This window comes from Muntiacus reevesi, chromosome 3, assembly GCF_963930625.1.
Source record: "Muntiacus reevesi chromosome 3, mMunRee1.1, whole genome shotgun sequence".
Classification (NCBI taxonomy): Eukaryota; Metazoa; Chordata; class Mammalia; order Artiodactyla; family Cervidae; genus Muntiacus; species Muntiacus reevesi.
Genome location: NC_089251.1, coordinates 226,662,124 through 226,689,588, shown reverse-complemented (window position 1 = coordinate 226,689,588; position 27,465 = coordinate 226,662,124). Strand labels below are relative to the sequence as shown.

Genomic DNA, 27,465 nt, shown 5'->3' with positions numbered 1-27,465 from the left:
GTAACAACTTAAGATGCATGGGAGGTGGAGGGAGGTTCAAGAGGGAAGAGACCTATGTATACCTATGGCTGATTCACATTGACGTGTGACAAAAACCAACACTACATTGTAGAGCAATTATATTTTAATTAAAAGATTAAAAAAAAAAGCTAACAGGTATGAAAAAGCAAGATCTAGGATGGCAAAGTCCTTGTACTGTTCATCTAGAATGGCAAAGGCACACCAGAGTGGCAAAAGCACATCACTATCAAGTGGTCCTGATATATGGACCTTAGAGTCCAATGACACAAAGTTGTCTCGCAAAGCTGTTACCTGTTTTATACCTTAACTTCATTACTTATGAACTAAAAGCATTAGTTAATGATAGTTCACAAACATTATCTCTATTTACTTGAAAAGAATCCTTTAAATGGAAGAAAGGTCAGTATCAGAATAAACTCACTGAAAGGGGGAACTGGTGGGCCGGAATCAGCCATGGACTGGAAAGAAATTCTTTGCCGGCGGTTAGCGACGCCCAGCACCAGTCCAAACAAAAAAAAAAGTGAACAAGAATTAAGATGAAGAAATGGATTTATTTACCAAGTATTACTCAGAATGGAAAGGAGGTAGAAAAAACACAAATGAATTCTATAAGACCATTCCTCGGTTTTATTACAGGCTGCCAGCTGAAGATGAAGTCTTACTACAGAAATTAAGAGAAGAATCCAGAGCTGTCTTTCTGCAAAGGAAAAGCAGGGAACTATTGGATAATGAAGAATTACAGAACTTATGGTTTTTGCTGGACAAGCACCAGACACCACCCATGATTGGAGAAGAAGCAATGATTAATTATGAAAAATTTTTAAAGGTTGGTGAAAAAGCTGGACCAAAGTGCAAGCAATTTTTCACAGCAAAAGTCTTTGCTAAACTCCTTCATACAGATTCTTATGGAAGAATTTCCATCATGCAGTTCTTTAATTATGTCATGAGAAAAGTTTGGCTTCATCAAACAAGAATAGGACTCAGTTTATATGATGTTGCTGGACAAGGGTATCTTCGGGAATCTGATTTAGAAAACTACATATTGGAACTTATCCCTACTTTGCCACAGCTAGATGGGCTGGAAAAATCTTTTTACTCCTTTTATGTTTGCACAGCAGTTCGGAAGTTCTTCTTCTTTTTAGACCCTCTAAGAACAGGGAAGATAAAAATTCAAGATATTTTAGCATGCAGCTTCCTAAATGATTTATTGGAGTTAAGGGATGAGGAACTATCCAAGGAGAGTCAAGAAACAAATTGGTTTTCTGCTCCTTCTGCCCTAAGGGTGTATGGCCAGTATTTGAACCTTGATAAGGACCACAATGGCATGCTCAGTAAAGAAGAACTCTCCTGCTACGGAACAGCAACCATGACCAATGTCTTCTTAGACGGTGTTTTCCAGGAGTGTCTCACTTATGATGGAGAAATGGACTATAAGACCTACCTGGATTTTGTTCTTGCATTAGAAAACCGAAAAGAACCTGCAGCTCTGCAGTATATTTTTAAGTTACTTGACATTGAGAACAAAGGGTATCTGAATGTCTTTTCCCTTAATTATTTCTTTAGGGCCATACAAGAACTAATGAAAATTCATGGACAGGATCCTGTTTCATTTCAAGACGTCAAGGATGAAATCTTTGACATGGTAAAACCAAAGGATCCTTTGAAAATCTCTCTCCAGGATTTAATCAACAGTAATCAAGGAGACACAGTCACCACTATTCTAATTGATCTGAATGGCTTTTGGACTTACGAGAATAGAGAAGCGCTTGTTGCAAATGATAATGAAAACTCTACAGACCTTGATGATACATGACCTCTCAAAGACTAGACTGTATTCATTAAAGTAATCTTGAATGCTGCATGTAAATCTTTTGACACAGAATCCTTAGAAGCAGTCTAAATAAAATACTTCATATGCCTACAGAACACACACACACACACACAAAAACTCACTGAAAGGCCTTCATCTTCCAAACTGGACATTATCTTGGAAGAAAGTTCCTCACAGCATAAATTCTCTTCCGCAGTTGCCACCAAAGCTGCACAGCGAGCAAATGCTCTATATAATTCTGACCAAGTTTTAAGTAAGGTCTTCATGGTGGCCTAATAACAATAAAAAAAAAAAAAAATTAGAAAATGTGTATCTACATATCAAATAACAGAATACATCTTTAACATATTAAAAACACAATAACACTTAAGGTATCAGAAGAGACTAGCACAGGGTAATAAGTTTGCCCACTTTCACAGAGCTCTAACTTAAGAACTGTAATAATGCCACAATACCAGCAATTAACAAAGGTCAAGAGGAACTTCACTCTCTCCACCACTTTCCTTTCTCCTAAGCTGATTTTAAGTCATAAAAAAGTCTTACAGAAGTTCATTACAGAGTACCATAGTATTTACAAACTGCAAATTCCTCAAGTAAAAATTTGCCTTACCACTGGAATTTTTTGTGCTGGAAAAATATGGTTTATTGGCAAAATCAGTGCACCATAGATAGCACTGAAATTATGTTCTAAGGCATCACCTTGATTCACTTCATTGGTCTGAAAAAAGAAAAATAATGAAGTTAGACAAATTGCCATCTAATTCTAGTCCTAAAGAGTGACATCTTACCACATGTAGTAAGAATTGTGTTCCTCAATGTTGAGATGTTAAACAGATGGTGAACTCCTAACCTCTGTAATCTTTGAAATTTGGGTCCTTGCAGATGTAACCATGCAGTAAGGAAGTCATGATGACTTAAGGCATGCTCTAATCCAATAATTGGTCTCCTTATAAAAGAGGAAGTTTAATAGAAGATACTTGAAAGAACGCCATGTGAAGACAGGCTGAGATTGGAGTGATGGATTCACAACATCAACAATTGCTGGAAGCTAAGAGAAGCAGGGAACACACTCTCTTTTAGAGCTCCAGAAACCAAATCTGCCAACATCTTACTATTGAAATTCCGGCCCCAAGAGCTTTAAAAAAATAAATTCCTGTAAGCCACCAGTTCGTGGTAATCTCTTAAGCAACCCTGGGAAACAATATACTGTGTTTTAAGTCCTAAAAAAGAATCCCAGAGGTGATTCCAGAATCTTTTACTATACACAGAAGGTAAGACTCAAGCAAGGACTTATAAAAATGGCCTCTAGCAGACCTCAAACAGTAGGAAACCATTTGGGACCATAAACTTTGTTCTTCCAAAGGAGTATGTTTAATGGAGTGTTGGCTCAAGTAGCTAAAATAAGGGTTACTGTCTAATCACATAATTCTTCTGAGTCCTCACTCCATTTTGTAAGTTATAACACAAAATTTCTATTTCACAAAGAATAATTCCATTTAAAGATTAATAAAGCTGCTAATGAACTATTAATAGTGACAGAACTTGAGCTCCATACCTTGCCAATACTATCACTTTTTTAAGTTTAAATGTAAAGGTCAGTAAACTCGACAATTAAAGGTTTAGGAACTACTATATGGCTTTGAGGTAATCACCAACATGATTTGACCATGGAAATCTAAGAATATATAATTAAGTCAAGACGTCCATATTATTCCCCATAGTATAAGTGAAAGAATCCAAGATATAAACAGGGAAATCCGTATCTATCACGTGAGCCTTCTGGCTTTCTAATCATAAGAGAAAATGGACTAAGTTATACTTTTTCGAATAACGCAGAAACACAATGAAAAGAAATCAAGTAATTTAAAGAATAGAAAATTAACCAATCCCACAGGCAAAATATGTAATACCTTCCATTCAAATACAAATTTCCATTCATATACTCCTGTACTGATATAACAAAGAAAGGAAAAAAAGGCAAGGTATTAAATGAGAGAAAACATGCAGCTGACTTAGATCATACCTGATTAATCAATTCTGTTAATGGGGTGACTATAATACTCCACATTCTCCAGAGATGCTCCTTGTTGTCCAGCTGCTTTGCACTTTGATTAATAACATTTAAGACAGAGTCACTGAAAGCTAGTGGTGAAGTTGGACCAGAAAGAACACAGCCTACAAGTGTTTCCAGGTTGAGAAAAAACCTGATGGAAAAAATTTTGAACTATGCATTAACTGTACTTTCTGTAAAAATAAATTACATTATAGCAAAGTTACCCCAAAAAATGAACCTCAACTTTAATTTTTAAAAAATTTATAATAGTCTGTAACTCAAAAGAATATTCGTAACAAACTTTCCAAAATAAATAGTTTGTTTAAAATTACCTTTCATCTTCCACACCACATTCCAATAGATTATTATTGAAAATTAACTGAATTAAGAACAAAGCAGGGGTTCCCTGAAGAAAGATGGGAGATGGCAATCAATCTTCTTGTTACCAACAGTACACTCTTCTTGTTACACTTGTTTTCTACAATTATGTGAAATATGACCCTTTCAAGTGTGAGGAATTTTGAAATTACTTAGGATACAACAAAAATGATAGCAAATGTACTTTCATAAACTACACACAAAAATCAAGTTCTTTATATTTAATTATAGCTGTTCCATCTAGTCAAGCAATTAAAGAATATTGAGAGATCCCAGATATACACTGACGTATTAAGCAAGTTAAAACTTGTTGGATCAACAATACCTACCATCCAGCAGATATTAAATATATTTCACTACAACTAAGCCAGTGTTAGGAAGCTTCCAAAACTTGTAACAGTAACCAAAACTACATTTACATAAAAGCAAAGAGAAACCTTTTATTCTAGAACCCTTTAATCCAGGAAAATAGTTCCATCAATATGCCATTATTTAATTCCTCACAAGCATACTTCATTGTATTGGGCCTTGAAGATATGGTATATTTTACATATTGAAGGTTTGTGGCAACCCTGTTTTGAACAAGTCTACTGGAACCCTTTTTCTAACAGTATTTGTTTACTTTGTCACATTTTGGGTAATTCTCACAATTTTTCAAACTTAGTATGTTTCCTGACTGCTCGATGGACCAGCTATTATTTTGTCTCCCTTCCTCTCTTCTGACCTCTGCATTACCTGAGACACAACACTGAATGCTAAAATGGCCTCTAAACATTGAAGTGAAAAGAGCTGCACATCCCTCACTTTCAACCAAAAGCTAGAAATGATTAAACTTAATAGTGAAGGCATGCTTAAAGTCAAGACCAGTGGAACTAACTACAGATGTGGTAGAAATAGCAAAGAACTAGAATTAGGAGTGGAGCCTGAAAACATGATTCAATTGCTGCAATTTTATCATAAAACATAAACAGATGTGGAGTTGCTCCTTAGGGATGAGCAAAGTGGTTTCTTAAGACGGAATCTACTCCTCGTGAAGATGTTGTGAAGACTGATGAAATGACAACAGGATAAACTTAATTGATAAAGCAGCATCAAGATTTGACAGGACTAGCTCCAATTCTGAAAGAAGTTCTACTGTGGGTAAAACACTATCCAACAGCATTATATGCTACAGAGATATCATTTGTGAAAGAAAGAATCAAACACAGAAAACATCACTGCTGTCTTAAGAAACTGCCATGGCCACCCCAAACTTCAGCAACCATCATTCTGATCAGTCAGCAGCCATCAATACAGAGGCGCGACCCCCAAGCAGTGAAAGATTATGACTCACTGAAGGCTCAAATGGTTAAGTAGTAATTTGAGCAATAAAGAACTTTTAAATTAAGGTATGTACATTGTTTTTTTTTAGACATAATGCTATTTACTTACACTTAATAGACTATAATATAGTGTAAATATAACTTTTACATACACTAGGTAACCAAAAATTTCATGCGACTTGCTTTATTCTGGTACTAGCAGTGGTCTGGAACTGAACTTGTAATTATCTCTGAGGCAAATCCATACTTTGTCTATGATTTTTTTCCTTTAATATAATCAGGATATTCAAATTCAATTCTCTTCGAACTTTGCAATCTAAGCTTCTCTAACTTAAAAAAACAAGGATTTTTTAAATTAGCTAATTTAATCATATCATTACATCTAAGATACTTGCATTAAGAATATCCATATTAGCAACCTGATATGCTGGAGAACCTAATACTTTCTGAGGAAGTCCTTTAATTGTAATTTCCATGAGAACCTAAGAAAGACAAAAGGTTTTACTGTGTATTAGTCATTAGTATTAACTATAGTTTTAACAATTTACTATAAGTAATGTTCACTCATTAATGTAAACACATTCTCATTAGCTTAAAACATTCAAGTACAGAAATAGAAAACATAAAATAAAAAGGTCCTTCCTTATCTCCAGGAATAACCAATGCTGTCAGTCTGGAGTTTTTTTAGACCTAACTTTCCATATAAAGTACACAGAGAACATAACTTCCTGGGCTGGCTGTGAAGTATCTATTCTTTTATGACATTATTGATATTATACCATGAGATACTTTGAACTTTCTTCACCTGACCGTGAAACAATTTTCAGTCTACACAGACATATTCTTAACTGATAAACGAATATGCAAAGCTTATTCAAACTTTTCAAAAACTAATGGTCCTAGAGGCTATTTTTTATACTACAAAAAGAAATTCTGCAATCATTTAAGTACTCACTAATGCCAGAAGCCAATATTCAAAGGACTTCTAACTAAAAGCTGGATCTAAGACGCATCTCTCAAATGTGACAGAGCGTATCAAACTGCCATCCAAGTGTATTATTACACAAGTATTAACCTGAAGTATATAACATAGTGACAAGACAAAAATAGTGAAAATGGTTTCACATACTCTCATTTTGAACTGAAACTAATGATAACTATGCATTTGTAGACACATTTATTTTGTTCCAGCCCACAGTGCTCTGGATTTATCAACTCTAATTATGAACTACTACTACATCTCTTCTTTACAGAAGAAAGGCAACAGAGTAGGTAAAGTGTCACTTATAAGTTAGGCTGAGGTTCAACCTCATACTACAGCCTAGCTATTAACCACTATCCCCTACAGTCACAGCAGATATTGCTGTCATGGCACATAAAGGAAACAAAGTTTATGTAAGGGTATGATTTGTTCCATCTGCAGATTATTTAGGGAAACTATTAAAAAAGTATTCCCAATTTGCTTTTTCTTTTCTCTACTATATAGGTCACAGTTAAAATGCAAAAGCTCTACAAGATTATTACTAGGTATTTTTTCAAATGTACAAAGAAACAATTAGTGGAGCTCAGCAATCTTGTTATAAAATTAGTGTTCATCTGAGTTTCTTCAGTTCAAGTTTCATGCTTCTTATCCCATTTTCTCTGTACAGCCTATGCTTTTTCTCATCACACTGGAAGATTTTTGGAGTTGCCACTGTCATCATTTACTTTATTAAGGTTTCAAATGACTCCAAAACCAATGGGACAGTATTTATTTCAGGGCTAAATTGCTGATAAATACTTGATATAAAACATCTTCCCAAATCTGACCTATGCTAGTACCTTCAAAATAAAATTCAATTTCAGAGTATGGTTTTAGAATTCCAGCACACAGGTATTATACTTACCAATGTTTTCAATACAGGAAATACTTCTGAATTCACTATGCTTTCCAAAGATTTTAATAAAAGGGTCAAAATTTCAGAACCTGGTCTCTCTTTTTTGTTACCTATCCAAAAGCACAAGAAGGGTTATAGTTTTAAACATGTATCTTTAGGGGTGAAAATACAGTAAATTCAGAAGTAAAAATATATACTCAGAGAGCTATTAAAAAGTAATTTTTTTAAGTGATTTGATTAAATAGAAGTCTAGAAGATACAATACTTAAAGTGATTTTAAAATAAAGTTTATATATGAAAGCCAAACAATTCACTGACTGCTATAAAAGTCTTAAATCATTACAGTGCTTACCTGATTCAATAACTGACTTCACCAAGCTAAGTAACTCCTTCCAAATAGCATTGATAACTACATCTGCCAAACAAAATAAAAGGTACTTTAGAATGAAGTAGATATAACTACAAAGGCTCCCCCTTTTATGCTTATACTACAGAAATAAACTGAGCAATGCTTTGGAAAATATAATTCTCCTTGTAATAGTCAACCTTTTAACTCAGTTTATAATATACCATCATCTCATTTCTGTTTAGAAAAAGATGTTTTCAAATGAACTAACACACTCTGGGTAATTTTTTCTATCAATCATATTTTATGTTATTGAACACTTTTTATTTTTGATACGAGGAAAAACCAAGATTCAGAAGGATATCTGAACGCCACTAGAAAAAATCTTCCAGCAAGTTAAAGAGCAAACTACCTTATTTTTGAAATGTGTCGTCATTATTTGATAGGCTTTAGAACACAGGACGTTTAAGTATAGATACTAAAATCACAAAGCTGAGGTATGAATCACAGCTCTATCACTTACTACGTAACCAGGCACAAATTACGTACTTCTCTGTATAACACAATCCCTTATTTGCAAAATGGGCTAACACATAAGGTTACTGTTAGGATTAAATGAATTACATATAAAGCTCCTGCAGAACAATCTAGAAGCAAGTGGCACCATATAAATATTTACTAGTTTCTTTTTAAACACAGGTTTCAGCAATAAAAATCTCTTAAATATTCACCAGAAGCATCTTTTCCAACTGCAACAAAGCTATCATGAACAGCAGTGATAAGTATATTTGAGTGTTTGGAAAAAAAAGAAGAGCTGCTAATTAATGGATGTTCAAGCGGCTCTAAAAGAGAAAAAAAAAGACAGTTATTCAAAACCAAAGCTTTATGAAATAAATTTCCCAATATAAAATGTTAGGTGGTCTGCTATGTTTTCTATCAAGACATAAAATTTCTTCACCCCAATTTACAGTGTTCTGAATTGTTTTAATAATTGAAATTATTTTTTAAAAATTAAATACCTAGGCTCAGCATAAGTTTGTTTTGCTTAGCAAAACTCACAACTTCTGGACCCAGCAAAAAATGAAGCAACATTTCAAGCCCCAAAAGTTGTATAGAGGGGATTGTGGCCATTCCAAAATTTGAATTCAAGTTCATCCGAGGGGTTACGGGAGTTCCATATGGAGAAGCACCTTCAAAAAAAAAAACAGCTAAGTTATGTATGATTAGTTACTCAAATATATTTTGTTTACTTCATTTCAATGCAATGTACCTTTAAGACTAAATAATTTGTTTCTCAAATAAAAGTTGAAGAGTGTTTGTTTAAAGCCCATAACAGAGTTCCTAATACTAATCTTACTAAGGACTTCCCCAGTGGTCCAACTGATTAGACTCTGTACCCTAGCAGAGTGCAGGTTCGATCCCTGGTCAAAGAAGCCACAGCCCCAGAACAAAACTAAACAAACATACCAAGTTAAGAAGAACAAGATTAGAGTCTTATACACACACACACACACACACACATACAAGATGAGTGTCATACACCATTTAAATGAAAATAAATCTCAGGCATTTACCTATACCTTAAAATAGTAATATGCAGGCATTTCTAAAAATATAAAATTTGACTCAGAATAGACCTGCTACTTTTAATAATAACTCTAAGATTCTAAAACAAACCTAAGGATCTAATGCACTTCACATAATATCATGGAAAAAAGTTGATCTTATCCAACTATACTAATGAAACGACAGCAGTAGACAGTAACTGGATTCTTCACCACTTGAGTCACCAGGGAAGTCCTAACACATACAGAAAACAATCAAAACAATTTTGTGACATGAGAGCCAAAATTATGTGACTAATTTTATGTAAATTACATGGAACAAAAACTTGATTCAAAATCTTAAAAAAAAACCAGCAACAAGTAGGTCTACCTCTTACCTTTGTGTACTGGGGTCATAGGGTTTAAACCTGGAGTAGTAGCTACACGAGATGAACTCCCTTGAGGTGAAACATTAGAATCAATGCTTATTGTGCTTTGAATCAGAGGCACACAAACCTATTGGGATTAAGAAAAAAAGACACAGAGGGAACTGTATCTGTAAACTGCATAAATGTCATTTTTTAAAAAGTCTTACAAAATACAGTTAAATTTCCTTAAGAAGCAGTATCAATTGTCTTGGTATGCTGAAATTTTATCAGCCTTGATGCACAAGGTAGTAACTGAAATCTCGAAAAGTGAAAAATCATATTATAATTTTATTTGCCCTAAATATGTATTATTTATAAATTTCAGCTCTACATTCCAGATGGAAAATTATACATGCAAAGAGCTTTTACAAATAACATACATGAGTCTGAATATTACTGGCAGATAGACCATTTTAAGCTTTTTTAAAAAAACATCTTAAAAAATATGAACTAAGACAACTTCAAGCTCATTTCTAAGATTATTCCAAGACCTGTCAAATCTAGCCAGTAAGTAGATTATGCCAAGGAATGGATGGGACAGTTGGGTAAGATTAGCCTACAAGGAGGGCATCCCAGGTGGCACAGTGGTAAAGAATCCTCCTGGCAATGAAGGAGAAGCAAGAGATGGGGGTTCAATGCCTCGGTCAGGAAGATCCCCTGGAAAAGGAAATGGCAACACATGGACAGAAGAGCCTGGAGGGTTACAGTCCATGGGGTCAAAAAGAGTCATAGATGACTGAGCACATGTAGCCAACTAGGAACTAATAATGGTAGAATTTGGAAAAATTATGATCCTTGCACGCTGACAATCAATGCCCAATTTTAATCAGTTCATGCTTAAACAAATTTAAAAACTTCAATATAGTAAGCAATTAAGCATTTAAAAAGAACCTGCTAAAAAAACCCAAGTATACTTGAGGAAAAAATGATAAACAAATTCAAGCAAGGTATGCACAATTCCAGGTTAACATACAGCAATCTGTTACACTTCTGTACAGTAATATCATCAGAAACAGAAAGTAAAAAATCCCTTTTAAAATCATAAAAAATACTTATGAATACCCTTGATCAAGGAAGTAAAATTCTTACATGCTGAGAACTATAAAACATTAATAAAGGAAACTGAAGATGATTTAAAGAAATGGGAAGGTCCATGCACAATTACTGAGCCTGTGCTCTAGAGCTCAAGTGCTCCAACTACTGAGTCCTACGCCAGTCTGTGCTCTGCAACCATCACAATGAGAAGCCCGTGCACCGCAACAAAGAGTAGCTACCACTCCTCAAAACTAGAGAAAGGCCGAGCAAAGTAATGAAGAACCAATACAGCCAAAAATAATTAAAAATTATAAAGACACACACACACAAAAAAAGAAATGAGAAGATATCCCATGCTCTTGCACTGAAAGAATACTGTTAAAATAGCCATACTACCCAAAGCAACTTAATGGGATTGCTATTAAATTAGCCATATGGAACCATCCCAGAATTGCCAAAGCAATCCTGAGGAGAAAGAATAACACAGGAGTATAACCTTCCCAGACTACTACAAAGCTACAGTAATCAAAACAGCATGATAACTGGCACAGGAACAGATATATGGATCAATGAAACAGAATAGACAGCCCAAAAATAAACCCTGTGGTCAATCAATCTTTGACAAAGAAAAGTAAGAATATACAATGGTGAAAAGACAAGACAGTCTGTTTAGCAAGTGCTGTTGGGAATGTTGGACAGCTGCATGTAAATCAATGAAGTAGAACACTCCCTTACACCATATACAAAAATAAATTCAATGTGGCTTAAATACTTAAATATAAGACAGGACACCATAAAATTCCTAGAAAGTAACATAGGCAAAATACTTGCTGACATAAATTATAGTAATGTTTTCTTAGGCGAGTCTCCCAAGGCAACAGAAATAAAAGCAGAAAAAAAACAAACACCCAGATGGGACCTAATTAAACGTACTCAGTATAGTAAAGCCTCAGTATAGTAAAGGAAGGCATAACAAAATGAAAAGACAATTTACCAACTGGGAGGAAATATCTGCAAGTGATGTAATCAACAAGGGTTTAATTTCCAAAATGTATGAACAGCCCACATAACTCAGTAATGAAAACCCAATCGAAATGGACAGAAGACCTAAACAGACACTTTTCCATGTCTATAGGCACATGAAAAGATGCTCAATTTCATTAATTGTATTAGAGAAATGCAAATCAAAACTATAAGGAGATACCATCTCACATAGTCAGAATGGCCATCATTAAAAACTCTACAAATAACAAATGTTGGAGGGTGTGGAGAAAAGGGAACCCTCCTACAATGTTGGTAGGAATGTAAATTGTACAGCCACTATAGAAAACAGTATGAAGTTTCCTCAAATAACTAAAAATAGAGCTGCCATCTGATCCAGTAACTCCATTTCTGGGCACCTATCTGGACAAAACTCTATACTTTGAAAAGACACATGCACCCCTGTGTTCACAGCAGCACTGTGTGTAATAAAATAGCTAGGACATGGGAGCAAGGTAAATGTCCATCAACAGATGAATGCATTAAAAAACATGTATATGTGCTCGCTTCGGCAGCACATATACTAAAATTGGAACAAAGTCTACAAACAATAAATGTTGGAGAGGGTGTGGAGAAAAGGGAACCCTCTTACACTGTTGGTGGGAATGCAAACTAGTACAGCCACTATGGAAAACAGTGTGGAGATTTCTTAGAAAACTGGAAATAGAACTGCCATATGACCCAGCAATACCACTTCTGGGCATACACACTGAGGAAACCAGATCTGAAAGAGACACGTGCACCCCAATGTTCATCGCAGCACTGTTTATAAGAGCCAGGACATGGAAGCAACCTAGATGTCCATCAGCAGATGAATGGATAAGGAAGCTGTGGTACATATACACCATGGAATATTACTCAGCCGTTAAAAAGAATTCATTGAATCAGTTCTAATGAGATGGATGAAACTGGAGCCCATTATACAGAGTGAAGTAAGCCAGAAAGATAAAGAACATTACAGCATACTAACACATATATATGGAATTTAGGAAGATGGTAACGATAACCCTATATGCAAAAAAGAAAGAGAGACACAGAAGTACAGAACACTTTTGAACTCTGTGGGAGAAGGTGAGGGTGGGATGTTTTGAAAGAACAGCATGTATATTATCTATGGTGAAACAGATCACCAGCCCAGGTGGGGATTCATGAGACAAGTGCTCGGGCCTGGTGCACTGGGAAGACCCAGAGGAGTCGGGTGGAGAGGGAGGTGGGAGGGGGGATCGGGATGGGGAATGTGTGTAACTCTATGGCTGATTCATATCAATGTATGACAAAACCCACTGAAAGGTTGTAATTAGCCTCCAACTAATAAAAAAAAAAAAATGTATACAACAGACTACTACTCAATCATAAAAAAAAAGAAATATAGTAGCATCTGCAGCAACATGGATGGACCAACAGATTATCATATCAACTGAAATAAGTCAAAAAGAGACAAATACCACATGGTATCACTTATATGTGGAATTAAAATGACACAAATGAACTTATTTTCGAAACAGACTCACAGACACAGAGAATAGACTTGTGGTTGCCAAGGGGGGAGGGCAGGTGAGGGAGGACTGGACAGGGAACTTGGTTAGCAGATGCAAACTGTTAAATGTAGGATGGCTAAACACTACATGGTCCTACTGTAGAGCACAGGGAAATATATTCGGTATCCTGTAATAATGGAAAATATGAAAAATATGTATGTAACTAAATCACTCTGCTGTACACCAGAAGCTAATACATGAAAGTCAACTACACTTTAATAAAAAATAAATTAAGGACTTCCCTGGTGGCAGAGTGGATAAGAATCTGTCCCCAAAGAAGGGGACATGGGTTCAATCCTTGGTGTGGGAAGATTCCACCTACTGTGGAGTAACTGAGCCCATGTACCACAATTACTGCCTCTGCGGCTCTAGAGCCCATGAGCTGCAACTAACTAGTCTAGAGCCTGTGTTCTGCAACGAGAGGCCTCTGCAATGCAAAGTCCACGCACCAAAGAGTAGCCCCCACTTGTTGCAACTAGAGAAAGCCCATGGAAAGCAACAAAAATCCAGCACAGCCAAAAATAAAAATTATTAAAATATAAATTAATTAAAATAAATAAGAGTAGTTATCAGAGCTACCCTTTTTTACATAGACAAAATAACTTCAGTTTAAATGCCAGCAAGGATATCAAAATCTAAAGGAATAATTTCATGTGTAACAATGAAAAGCTACAAGGGTATTAAATGATTGGTTATCACTACATAGCCTAGAAAGAGATTTGAAAATTAGAATTACTCCAACTTTGTATCATCTACCCAGTGTAGCACATGATTTCTATTTCAGTAATGCTGACTCTACCCTCAATTATATTCCAAGTCATATGCAATTCCTTTAAAAAAATCTTTCATAATGCCTCTAGAATAAGAAAAGACATGTGAGTGTCTATTGATTAAAAAGGTTGTAGAGGTCCATTTCAGACAACGGGAGAATATCCTTTAAGGAAAATGACCTCAAGTTCTGTGTCAGGGTGAAAAACATTTTTTATATATAACATGGTCCGCTGGTCTGCTGAGCACTGAAAGTTAGATTGGTAAGATTTTAAGTACATACTATTAAAAAAAACACACATCAAGTATCATAATCAACACTGTAATGTTACCTGTTCAAAATTAGCAGGAAGATGAGGTCCTAGTCTCATCAACAAATACCACCAGACTTCTAGTTTTGTCAGCGCTAGAGTTTCTGTTCTCACATGGATAGAACTCAAAGGTTGCATCAACAACTTCAGTCTTTTTGCACTACACAGTATTTCTTGAAAGAAAGGAAAATAAACACCCAAGTAAAAACATTGAAAAGCTAAAGATTAAATTTTAAGAATGACAGCATGCAAGTCTTTTTTTACTTTAGCAAGAGAATTAAAAAAAATTTTAATTCAGTAGCTACTCCTATTCTCCCCAAAATTTTCATGCTGACAAACTCTAGTACAGTTAGGTCACAATACTTAATAAGACTTATTTAAAAAAAAATAATATTTATTAGATACCCTCTGCCAGGGCTGATTTTCCCACCATTCAGCAATGTCTGCAGTATTTTTGGTTGTTACAACTGGGAGGTGGGGATAGAGAGCTACGGTATCTAGTGGGCTGCATCCAGGAATGCTGCTGAACTCCCACCGACACACAGGGCAGTTCTTCACAACAAACTGCCCAGCCTCAACGCTAAAATGTTCAGTTAACTAACTGTTTGAGTGTTCTCATTATCCCCATTTTATAGATCACAAAATAGAGCACATTTTTTTTACCTCAAAAAAGGCTGTCATTTAAAAAATTTACTAGTTTTTATTGAATTTTTTTTTTACAACACTGCTTCTATGTTTGGTTTTTTTTTTTTGCCACGAGGCATGTGGCAACTTAGCTCCCCGCCAGGGATCAAACCTGCATCTCCTGCATTGGAAGGCAAAGTCTTAATCCCTAGACCACTAGGGAAATCTCAAAAAATCTACTAGTTATTTCTTTTGTCAAACATTTTAACTGTTGGTGCCATGAGACTTTGGAAATCTAAATATTCACATTCATTTAGAATTAGGTGTCTACTTTTAAACTACTTTATCTAGTCTCCCATTTAGCTACTGCCCCAGTGAGATTTAAGCAGAAGTGTATGTGGAATTTCTGAAACGTTGTTTATAGATTGTTGACTCTCTGGGAAGTTCATTTTTGCCCCTTCTGCCTTCCCTCCTTCCTATAGGCTGCAACAAAGGCATATTGACAATGACAACAGAAAAACAAGCATCTGATGCCTTAATGAATTCATGAATACACAGTATCAGTCAGACTCTCTAGATCTTGACCTATTTCAAATCAGATAGCATTTTATTTATCTTTTTTAAGTCACTCCCATTTTATTCTTTAACTCAAAGATCTGTAATTTCAGTAGATTTAATCCCCAACAATACAATACCTCACACTGAGAGCTTATCAACAAAGGTGACATTTCCAATTAAAATATATGCCTGCCAGTATTTTCAATAAAAGTAGTTGTAGTTAATGCAAATAATTATGAAACACATTTTAAAAGGAAAGAAGGATTACTAATGGTCTTTGCAAGGGAAAACAGGATGAAATCAACATTACTTAGCATATCTTATAAACTATCAACTATACCTAAGATTAACTACAGTTTAGATAGACTCATACTTCTCACTTATGGGCAAAATACTTTCTCATATATATATTAAACACTTCCAATGGACAATAAAAAGATAAGGGTAAGAAAAGAAACATCAAAAGGAATCACTCCTATATATTAACGCTAACCCACTATTAGGTGCTACTCTTAAAGGTCCTGAAAAAAGTTCCTCTGTCACTGATACTTGTATTCCACAGCAATCACAACTGTTTGCAGTAGTCTACTGGCTGTGTGACTTTTGATAATACTTAATCGTTCTGAAAGTGTTAATACTTACCATCCGAGGTCTATTATGATTACTGAGAAGTACAGAAGTGCTCAAAAAAGTGCTGGACTCTACTAAGAAAACCACAAATGGCGTGTCACTTTGTTCAGTTTTTCAAATAGTGTAAATTTTATACCTGTGATTTTCAATAATGCCTGGCCTTTACAAATTCTACTGTTAGCTACAAATTTATTCCCCTAAAATACTCAATGAAGTCCAAAAAAAAAAATCATAAAAGCTTTTTCATCTTAAGTAAAATTCATAACAAAAATCAATCTTAAAATCTAACTTACCTGGATTTAAAGCAAAATTATCTATTAAACTCTTCCAAGCAATAAAAGCTATTTTTTTAATCATGGGTGCTCCACTACGAAATCCCAGTTCTTCCAGCTGTAATAGAGAATTGATGAAACTCCCACTTCGATGCAAGGTCTAAAGAAAAAATCATTAAGAAGTTTTTTACTTGCCTGAAACAATTATAGGCACTATTAACATTCATTTGTCTAATGTATCCCAATAAAAAAATACACAGGATAGAATATTAACAGTCACAAGTGATTATAATCCACACATAATCTGAACAGGATATAAATAAAAAACTGGCTTAGAAATTCACAAAAACTCTTAAGAAAGCCACTAAAGCTAATAAAATACTTCCAGCAATGTTGCAGAGTACAAGTTGTTGTTTAGTCACCAAGTCTCATTTGACTCTCTTATGACTGTAGCCCGCCAGGCCCTCTGTACAGAGTACTAGACCAACACACAAAAATCAGTTGTGTTTCTACACAAAAGCAATGAACAATCTAAAAAGCAAATTAGGAAAGCAATTCCATTTATAACAGCAACTAAAAGAATTAAAATATTTAGAAATACATTTAATCAGAGATGAAAGACTTAAAACTAAAGGCTACAAAGTATTATTGAAATTTGAAAAGACCTAAATAAATGGAAAACCAATGCATGTTCATAAATAGGAAGATTTAGTATCACTGTAACAGTAGTATTATCCAAACTAATCTACAAGTCCAATGCAATTTCTATCAAAATTCCAAAGGCCTTTTTCAACTAAGAAATAAAAGCTTACCCTCAAAAATTCATTATGAAAGAATCCCACTTAGCCAAAACAATTTTGGAAAAAAACATTATGAAGTTGGAAGACTCCCTTGACTTCCAAACCTACTACAACACTACAGTAATTAAAGCGTATGGTAGTGAGAACTTCTCTGGCAGTCCAGTGGTTAGGACACCATGCTTCCAAATCAGTAGCCATGAGTTTGATTTCTGATTGGGGAATTAAGATCTCTCATGCCATGTGATGCAGCCACCAAAAATAAAGCTATGGTAATGGCATAAGGAGAAACATAATAGACCAATGGAAGAGGGATTCCAAAAACACTCTCACACATACTGTTAACTAATTAGCAATAAGAATGCCAAGACCATTCAATAAGAACAGTCTTTTTAACAAATGGTGCTTGGAATATTCACCTGCAAGAAAATGAAACTGGATCCTTGTCTTATTCTACATACAAAAATAAACTCAAAATGGAACCAAGATCAAAACTTATGAATTAGCAAATAAATTCAGAGAAAAAGCAGAATAGAGGTTAAGAGGAAGAGGGGCAGAGGGAGCCACTGCTTATTTAACATGTACAGTTTTTGTTGGGGATGGCAAAGTTCTTGGTATAGACAGTGGCGATGTTAACACAACAGTAAATGCTTTTAATATCACTAAACTGTATACCTTAGGATGGTTATGATAAATATTATGCTTATCACAATAAAAAAAAAAATCAACTTCCCCCTTAAAACCAGGCTTAAAGAATATACAGTTAATTCTCATTATTCACCAGTTATGTTCTATAAAGTTGCCTTAAAAAAAAAAAAAAAAAAAAAAAAAAAAGTTGCCTTGATACTGTATTAGCAAATTCTGTGCCATGGCTTCTAGGGAAAATGCAGGATTAGGTTCCTACAGGCTTCTGATCACATTTTCATCAACCATCTGACACACAATCTTGCTTCATGTGTGTTTGGTTTAAAGACAACTTATTTAATGTATACAGTCTGATTCACAAACACCGAGCTCACAGCAGACAGCGCCACAACTCACGCCTTTCCTCCTGAGGCGCACAACAGACTCCCCTGCTTAGCAACCAGACAGCACTTGGCACTACACTCGGAGGCCACTGAAAACTGCAATCTCCAAGAAAAAGCGCAAAACGTGAAAAATGTGGCACCAGATGTATCACGAAATGGACATCTGTTTAAAGGACATCAAGAATTAAAGCAAAAAAGCAGAACATAACCCTGGCTCAACCTCAGACTGGAACATGCATGCTCTAAGACTCAAATTTGTTGCCACTCTACATGTCTACAATTGACTGCAAAAGCAGCACAAATACTGACACTGGGTTTACAAATTTTAGTAAGTAGGTCAATGCTCATACATATGGCACACATGAATAATGAGAACCAACTATACTATGCAAAGTTAAGAAAATAAAAGGTCCGGTGTGTACAAAAACCGTAACTGTGAACTTACCTTCCCAAGAAGTTTGACAAATAAAGGCCATAATTTTAACACGTAAGTCTCATTTTTACTCATAAATAGTTTCTGGAGTTCTGAAAGTAATTTCTGAAAACAAAAGCAAAAGTATTTACCAAAAGACTCCTGAAAAGAATGCAGTATTAAATTGATTGTCTCAGCCAAGTAACTTTTCCCAATATTTTACCAGGAAGTTTCACACATATAGCAAAGCTGACAGTTTATAGTAAATGTCCAAGTATAAAGACCACTAATATTTTATTATGCTTGTCTTATCACCTATCTGGTCATTCTTCCATCCATCAATATAGCTTTCTTTTCCCCTACCAATATACTTTCCCCTAAAAACGTCATGCATATCATTAGAGTTCAAATGATAATGTTTTAACTTCTGTATTAACTTAAAAAATACATTAATAGTTTCATGGGTAATATATCTGAGAAAATTTGAGCTCAAATTTATTATTAAGAATTTTATATAGTGGACACTTGAATAAAGTGTGTTATTAACTGTGTGGTTCACTTACAATTGGATATTTTTCAGCAGTAAATACCACAGTACTACAGTCCATGGTTGGCTGAATCCAAAGGCACAGAGGAACCATGAATACAGAGGGTCAATACATGGGTTAAACTTGAGCTGTTCAAGGACTGCCTATATAAGCTCTTAAAAAATTAATAAATTTATCAGAGTTAAAAATCTCACAAAAACATTGGAGTTACTTTTAACTCAGACATTACCATGAGTAATCCTGAATTTTAAAAAACTAAACAAACAAAACCCCAGGTTTTAGAATGTGGAAATCTCTCCCTCTGCCTGGATTACTGTATTACCTCCCAACTAGGTTCCTTACTCCTATGCAACCCCTGCCTAGAATTTTTTCCTCAACATAGACAGAGGGATCCCCTTAAAAGCCAAGTTTGTATGTGTATCACTCATAGACTCAAAACCTTCAAATATGGTTTTCAATATAATCCAGATGCTTTAAAACCAAGCAATAAAGCAATAAAAGCCAAGTGCTTACAATGGTCTCCAAGGTCCTATGTGGCTTGGCCCTGTTTCTGACATCATCTTCTACCCTCTCATCCTCATTCGCTCTATCATACTGCCCAGTGTTTGACGAACACAAACGAGCATATCAGAACAAGGCCTTTTGCTACCACGGTTCCTCCTAACTTGAATGAATAAGTTTACTCCTTATTCAATTAGCTTACTTCTATATTACCTTCACATCACCTATTCTTTTTCCTTCCTTGACCACATTACCCTTCCTCTTGGAAAGCACTTTCATCCAGTCCCCGTTGTTTCCCATAATCTCTTTACTAAATGTACTACATACTTTATTATTGCTCCCACTAGAAAATAAGCTCCACAACAAACTGCTTTTGTTCACTGTTTTATACACAGTACCTAAAACAATGTCCAGTATTTAACAGGTACTCAATAAATGTTATAAGAAAGGCTGAAAAACCTAAAACTTTTGGCAAATAATAACTTTAGGAAATTGTACACATTACGCGCACTTGTATGCCTTAAATCTGCAGCTACTGGGATAGCTACTACAGATAGTGATGAATCAGATAGATAATGCTCTCCCTTTTCTAAATATGCAATTTCTTCATTCTTTAGGGATGAAATAAAATGCCTGGATTGCAGTTAACACTGAATAGACAGTTCCTTTCCTTACCGTAATTAGAAATGTGTGACATTAATTCAAGCAATTCTTAGTTTTAATTCAAAGAGGAACTTCCTACATCATAGTGCAATTTCACTAATATTGAGTCCTATGCTTGGTGCAAAACCTCACAGTGCAATATCCAAAAAAATCCTTTAAGTATTACTTACGGTAGTCATAAGCTGCTCTGTGATAGATGCTATTTCTTGTTGTTTCTGAAGTAACAAAGGCATTCCCATCTCTAGAGCACTGGCTCCCCGCAAATGTACTTTTTGGGCTGAATGAACCACCAAAGGTATGACCAATTTTGCCCACCTAACTGACTCTTCTCCCATTTGAACTGGGGCTTGTTCAATTAGTCTGTAATGGAGAAATCAATGACTAAATTAGTTTAAGGAGTTTTATTTCTAAACTACCTTTATATCTAAACTACCAGGAAAGTAAACAGTACACAGAAATATGCACAGTATGGTCCATTTATTTTAGAATATTATCTACAATATATACACACAAAAATAGATCTAACATAACTTAATTTGTAGACATCCCTATTTTAATAAATTTTTCAAATAATGAAAACACATCATCTTTCTTCAGATTAAAAAACTTTTAATAATTATTTTTACACAAATTATATTCTTACAGGAGAGAACAGCTAGAGAACCATGATATACTGTGAACATCAATCAGGGCATCAGAATACTAGTTAAAGCATATAGCTCAACAACTAAAGAACAGTTTCAACTAAAGAATGAAAAACAAGTTAAGACAAAGCACATCAGTAGTTTGTGTTGTCAGCATATCCATTATGAAAAGCAAGGATGGATAGGAAGAAGATAGGTTTTCCTGTTCCCCTCATGCGCTGTTAGAAATTGCTTTAATGCTTTCCTAAATACCTGACACCGGGTTCCCTGGTGGCTTAGATGGTAAAGAATCTGCCTGCAATGCAGGAGACCCAGGTTCCATCCCCAGGGCAGGAAGATCTCCTGGCAAGGGGGATGGCAACCCACTCCAGTATTCTCGCCTGGAAAACCCAATGGACAGAAGAGTCTGGCAGACTACAGTCCACATGGTCACAAAGAGTCAGACACAACTCAGCAACTAACACTTTCACTTTCAAATTACCTGCTACAGCCAACTTAGAAGTCTCTATTTTTTAAACTTCTGCAAAAGCTTTAAGAGATATTTTAAGACTATTTCAGTAAAAATAAAGAAACCTAGTAACTTAATGCACATCGACTTTCCTCCTCCTATTACTTTGAGACTTTTAGTCTAGAAGACATTTCCTTCTTTCAATATCTAACTCAAATTCAAGTCCCAAAAGATTACTCTTTCAATTCTAAATTACTAGAACTGTTCTAATTTGCATGGTATCCAAACTCATACCTTATAATGACATTTAATGCTTCATAATCCACAACAGCAGAATGCATCTCTCCTCTATTAAATACTATTTCTAATGAGTCAATTATACTAGATACCTGAAAGACAAACAAATATAAATCAAGTAAGCCTCAATTTTTTAACGGGCATGTAGTTAAGAAGACATATATAAAAACTATACTCACTACTTTGCCAACAACTTCAGTGGGAAATGTCTGCTTGGATATCACCCATAGTGCCCTAGTACGTACATTTTTATCTGAACTTTTAACAATATCATTCAGTTTTGAAAGCAGTTCTTGAATATCTATCTCTGAAAAACAAGCAGAAAAAACATTTTAATTATGTAGAATCTTTTACATCCTTTTAAATCCCTAACATAATAGATAAAAATCACTGTCAATAAAATTAAATGCCTATCCAGAGAAAGGACCAAAAAACCTACGCTAATAATTGAACTTTTTCCCAAAACACAAAATTCAGGTCAGAGAGAAGGCATACTCAGTGCAAACAGATGGTAGACTTGAAATCAATAATTTTTCAACTAAAATATTTCTATAGGATCTTATAATAAGGTTTGATGCTTTCGAACTGTGGTGTTGGGGAAGATTCTTGAGAGTCCCTTGGTCTGCAAGGAGATCCAACCAGTCAATCCTAAAGGAAATCAGTCCTGAATATTCATTGGAAGGACTGATGCTGAAGCTGAAACTCCAACCCTTTGGCCACCTGATGTGAAGAACTGACTCATTGGAAAAGACCCTGATGCTGGGACAGACTGAAGGCAGAGGGGATGACAGAGGATGAGATGGTTGGATGGCATCACCGACTTGATGGATATGAGTTTGAGCAAGCTGTGGGAGTTGGCGATGGACAGGGAAGCCTGGTGTGCTGCAATTCCACTGGGTCACAAAGAGTCGGACACGACTGAGTAACTGATTAGGTTTGAACATGAGTCAATTTTGGCAAGATGTTATAAATCCTGTATCTCTGCTACAAAATGAACAACTCCTACTTCAGACTGCTAACATTTCTATATATTAAATAAGTGGAAACTTTTTGCTCGGGAAAAAAGATGGTAACAACTCTCTGATCTTTATTCCCTATTCCTAATTATCCATCTCTAAAGATCATCCCCACACCTATACTATGACAAGCCACTTACAGAGCAACAATTAGTATTACAGTCCTCCTGATATCCATAGGGGATTGGTTCTAAGACTTCCCCTCATGAATATCAAAAACCAGGAGATGCTCAAGTCCCTTACATGAAATGGTGTAGTACTGAGATCTCCATATTCATGAGTTCTGCATCCAAGGATGCAGAGGGTCAAGGATGCTAGAAAACTCAGAAAAGCATCAGATCCTGGGCTTTCATTACTACTTTTAGCTCCAAATTATCTAATTTACCACTATGTAAAAGAATTTTCTAATAACAAATTCCTTAACATATGCTTGTATAAAATAAATGACCCATCTACCTCCCCAAATTAATTCCATCTAATTATAAACTTCCAAAGCAGGTATGTTTATTATAAAAGATGATTTCCTCAACATTTTAAAATAGGCTTACTGTATTTTCTCTTAGAGCAAATTTTATAGTTATCAAAGCTAGAGCTATGTCTAAGAAACTTTACTACAATGATATAATCTAATGATATAATCTACAGACTCATTCTCAAAAGCAAACTCTAAACTACAGGTTGTGAAATTGAGAAGTAGCAGTACTTTTAACAATATCAAACTATAAACTCTAAAAATACTCCATCACAACAAACTTACCTGATAATCCAGAGGCAATTTTGGGATTATATAAGCAAAACCCCAAGGCCTGTAGAGCAGCACTACTGAGCTCTGAGTTTTGACTGGCAATGTGAGTCTACAAAAACAAAACCACATTTGTTACAAATAAGTACAACTGCAAATGAATTTTTAGATGGAAAAGTTGATTAAAAACAAAATTATATTTTAAAGGCAAAACCCAGCAAATCCTTGAGTAGATAAAAAGGGAGTAAGATTAAAAGACCATGGATACAGCTTGACAAAGAAAGAGGGAAACTATTTGGAGATTAGCTAAATAAAAATTTTCCTTAAAAGAAAAAGAGCATCTCTGCACACCTGAAAGCAAAAAAAAGAAAAGAAAGGGGGCAACAAATGGAAGACGGTGAAGACACTAGATAGGAAGTAACAGTAGGAACAAAACTGTTTCACATAAAGTAAGCAAAGATTCAAAGGCAAAAGCTGACATTCAGCTATAGAATATAGAACACCTCCTCTAACATAGAAGGAGTTAGAAGTAACTAACGTTCACTAAGTAGCTGAAGTGCAAGGGGCTTTCAATGTCATTTCAATACTTCAGACAGTAGATTCTGAATCCATGACCATTTGGAATTCAGCCCAACCCCATATTCTGTATGTAAAAGCTATAAAATCTCAAACCTGTCAAAGGCAAACTCCTAACCCTACATTTACTTGTAACCTTGCATCTTCCTTGGTACCATTTCCTATTCCAAACTAATCTATCTTTAAGTCTCCTCATTGCTTCTAAAATCAGATATCCAAGAAATCCTCAACTATTTGCTATGCTTGACCAGGAAGAATGGTAAATGTTAGTAGTCATATATAAGAACAGACACTTCCTTGGAGCACCCAGTCTTTTAATTAATCAGACCAAACATCCAAAATACTAAACCCTGAGATACATGGGATATTAAGGCAATCGGTTCAGACAATCACAAATAGATGAAGTCTTACACATTCAAGACTATGCGAGCTAATACTGTATCTCCTAAATAGCAGCTAGCATACGCGTGATCAACTTTTGATCATCCTATCATTAACCACCCACAGGCTTCTAAATTATTCATCAAGCATTTTAGTTACAAACTCTATTTACAAACAATGCAACTTGATTCAAATTGCATGTAAATGATTTCCTACATGCTCTCAAATACCAAATAGATGATAACATGTCTTCATCACATCAAACAGTACTTGAATGTGGAAAATGACAAAGAAAAATGGGATAATACCATTAACATCGCTTACTTATTGATAAGTCTTGAACTACTACACAGTAAAGTTCCTGCTTATATCAAAAAGAAGAACTGAAGGCTCTAAGAATATTTAAGGTTAGGCAGTATCCCCAATGCCTCAAAATTTAGCCAAAAATAATGCTTAAGTGTGCAATGAATCTTGATAGACTACTTCCATTTAGAAGCACAAAAACAGGATCATAAAAATAAGAACTCAAAGGGACTTTGGAGATTTAGTTCAACTCTTCATTCCAAAAACAAGGAAATTAAGTTAGGTGTTTAGGAAAGCCACAGTATACTCAAATGAGGACAAGAATATACGTCCTCAGTTTGATGCTAAACTACACAACCTCCCTATAAACAAGCAAACAAGATAAGCATAACAACTGTTTTTTAACCAAGCAACAATGGCAGAAATAAGGGTGAGTGAAGATAAAAAAATGAATGTTACCCACACAGTAGATCAAAGACAAAACTACAAAATCATTTAGAAGCACTGTTCTATTAAGAGTCAAGTTTTGGATTCAAGTGGTCACAGCAACTAAATTTACACATGTTAAACCAATTTCTTCTGCAAAGTGGGGATTAAAAAGGAGCCTCAGCTTGACAGGGAGGATTAACAGAAAACAAGAAAATTAGACAGCACTTGATACATTGCAAGTCCTCAAATAGTACTATAATAACCCTGCTGTTATTTTATTTTAGAGTCAAAGTTTTTGAGTGAGTTAGCAAAATCTTTTTCCCCCCACAAAGTAAAAAACTATTTACTATTTACAACAAAGATACATACCTTTAAAACTTTAAATAGCTGAGGAAGTTTTTTCTCAATTTCTGTAATGATTTCTTTTCCATCTTCTCCAGTCATACGACTTAAAAGCAGAAAGAACATTTAAGTTTACGCAAATGGCTGACAGAGTGGGCTACAGTCCATGGGATCGCAGAGTTCGACACAATTTAGCGACTAAACAACTCAGCGCGAATAAACCTCAGAATAACTTGCGGATCCCCAGAGTACACGTTTTGACAGCTTCACTACCTCAAGAGGAAACAAGGAAACCTATCCCTAGTTACAAATTTACTGAAACTTACTAAACATGTATCGTTTTGTATCAATTTCCAAACAACCGACTGGTAAGTCAGAAAAATACAGTCTGCAGGGGAGAAAACAGTGTGAAGCACTTGCGGTTAAATAAAACTCGAGTTATTGCTCTATATTAAAAAACCAATTCTGGGATTTCCCACTGTCCCGAAATACAGGTGGCTTACACTGAAAAACCACTACTCTGGACAAATCCCTCCCAATCAAACTTTTCTTAATCCCCCTCTCACAAGACACACGTGCAGGCTTCCTCATTCCAGACAGACACCTTAAGGGCAGCACCACCTGCACCCGGGAAAGTCACCCAGCACGCACCACCCACCCCACCCCACCCCGCCTCACCAGCGACCCCGGCGTCCCCCCCGCCAGTTGCCGGGCTTCTTGAATACACAAACTCGCTCGTGCCGCACCCGGACGGTCTTCCCCCCATAACCCCTCAGGGCGCCCCACCCCCACCTGCCCCCAACAGGCCTCACCTGGTCAGGGTCAGGTAAGCGTCGGTCTGCTCTCCAAGGGAGGCGGAAGGGTCTTCCAAAGTCTCCAACAGCGGCGCCAGGGGGCTCTGGTCCGCGGCCGTCATGTCGGCCACCCTGAGGCCCGGACCGGAAGAGGAGACAATCCGGTGACCGATGGAAACAGACCCGGGCGGCCCGGCGTAAGTCCGGGCCCCAGACCCACGCTCCCGCCGCGGCCTCACAGCTCCCACCGCGTCCACACCGGGGCCCCTGGCGCACAAACCCAAGGGCCTAACCTCCTCCTGAGCGCCGCAACACGCACCCAGGCCCACGCCGCGCTCCGGTCCCGGCCCGCTCCCGCCACCACTTTCCCGGGCAGCTTTCAACAGGGGGAGGAGACCAGCGGGGGGCGGGAGAAGCCCGGGGAACGAGGCGTCTCGCCGCGAGGGGGCGGAGGTTGACCAGGCTGAGGGTTCCCCGCCGCTTAGCACTGAAACCCCAGCATTCACCCCGACGTACGAGGACAGGCCTGCGTCGTCTCCGCCGCTGCCCTGCAGCACCCGGACGCGGCCACAGCTCGACTTTCCCGGTTCGGGCTGTTTACTCACGCGTGCGGCCCGCTCGCTCCTCGACCAAGATGGCGGCGGGGGCAGGCCCCGTAGCGCGCGGGAGTAAAACAGGCCTAGCGGAGAGAGGCTCGAGCCAATCCAACAGGGGGTGGAGCGCCCAAATCATCGATCGCCTCCCTTCCCCGCCTGTTGCCCCGCCCTGACCCTCCGGTCACCTTGTGGGGGGCGGTGGGAGGGAGGTTGGGCCCAAATTTAACCTTCTAAGAGAGACTTGAAATTCAAAATGTAAGCGGATCGCCCAAGTTCACCAGACTAAATTTAGTGGATCTTCAAACTGCAAGTCCATTATTTGTTGAAGTATTAGCAACAAATCATTTAACAAGAGGAGTTAACTGTACTGT

The 27,465-nt window shown here is 36.5% G+C and overlaps 1 protein-coding gene and 1 pseudogene across 5 annotated transcripts in view; one reads left to right on the top strand and one right to left on the bottom strand.

Moving 5' to 3' along the window:
- Window positions 1–27,142, bottom strand: part of RIF1 (replication timing regulatory factor 1) — a 56,715-nt gene extending 29,573 nt beyond the window's left edge. For 2 of the 5 annotated variants that reach the window (XM_065931520.1, XM_065931525.1), the window contains exons 1-20: window positions 27,015–27,133; window positions 26,517–26,630; window positions 25,732–25,810; window positions 23,689–23,785; window positions 22,095–22,222; window positions 21,913–22,007; window positions 20,697–20,886; window positions 18,848–18,940; window positions 16,599–16,737; window positions 14,515–14,666; window positions 9,771–9,888; window positions 8,848–9,018; window positions 8,560–8,670; window positions 7,835–7,897; window positions 7,492–7,592; window positions 6,001–6,087; window positions 4,238–4,311; window positions 3,876–4,056; window positions 2,463–2,570; window positions 1,975–2,124 (exon numbers count right to left, since the gene is read on the bottom strand). In XM_065931520.1, coding sequence (XP_065787592.1) covers window positions 1,975–2,124; window positions 2,463–2,570; window positions 3,876–4,056; window positions 4,238–4,311; window positions 6,001–6,087; window positions 7,492–7,592; window positions 7,835–7,897; window positions 8,560–8,670; window positions 8,848–9,018; window positions 9,771–9,888; window positions 14,515–14,666; window positions 16,599–16,737; window positions 18,848–18,940; window positions 20,697–20,886; window positions 21,913–22,007; window positions 22,095–22,222; window positions 23,689–23,785; window positions 25,732–25,810; window positions 26,517–26,620 — 2,241 coding nt within the window. In that variant the 5' untranslated portion in view covers window positions 26,621–26,630; window positions 27,015–27,133. Of the gene's footprint in view, window positions 1–1,974; window positions 2,125–2,462; window positions 2,571–3,875; window positions 4,057–4,237; window positions 4,312–6,000; window positions 6,088–7,491; window positions 7,593–7,834; window positions 7,898–8,559; window positions 8,671–8,847; window positions 9,019–9,770; window positions 9,889–14,514; window positions 14,667–16,598; window positions 16,738–18,847; window positions 18,941–20,696; window positions 20,887–21,912; window positions 22,008–22,094; window positions 22,223–23,688; window positions 23,786–25,731; window positions 25,811–26,516; window positions 26,631–26,791; window positions 26,864–27,014 lie in introns of those variants that run through there. The other 3 variants (XM_065931523.1, XM_065931524.1, XM_065931521.1) reach the window with 3 other exon arrangements.
- LOC136163429 (serine/threonine-protein phosphatase 2A regulatory subunit B'' subunit gamma pseudogene) lies at window positions 451–1,934 on the top strand (annotated as a pseudogene).
- Window positions 27,143–27,465: the final 323 nt, after the last annotated feature.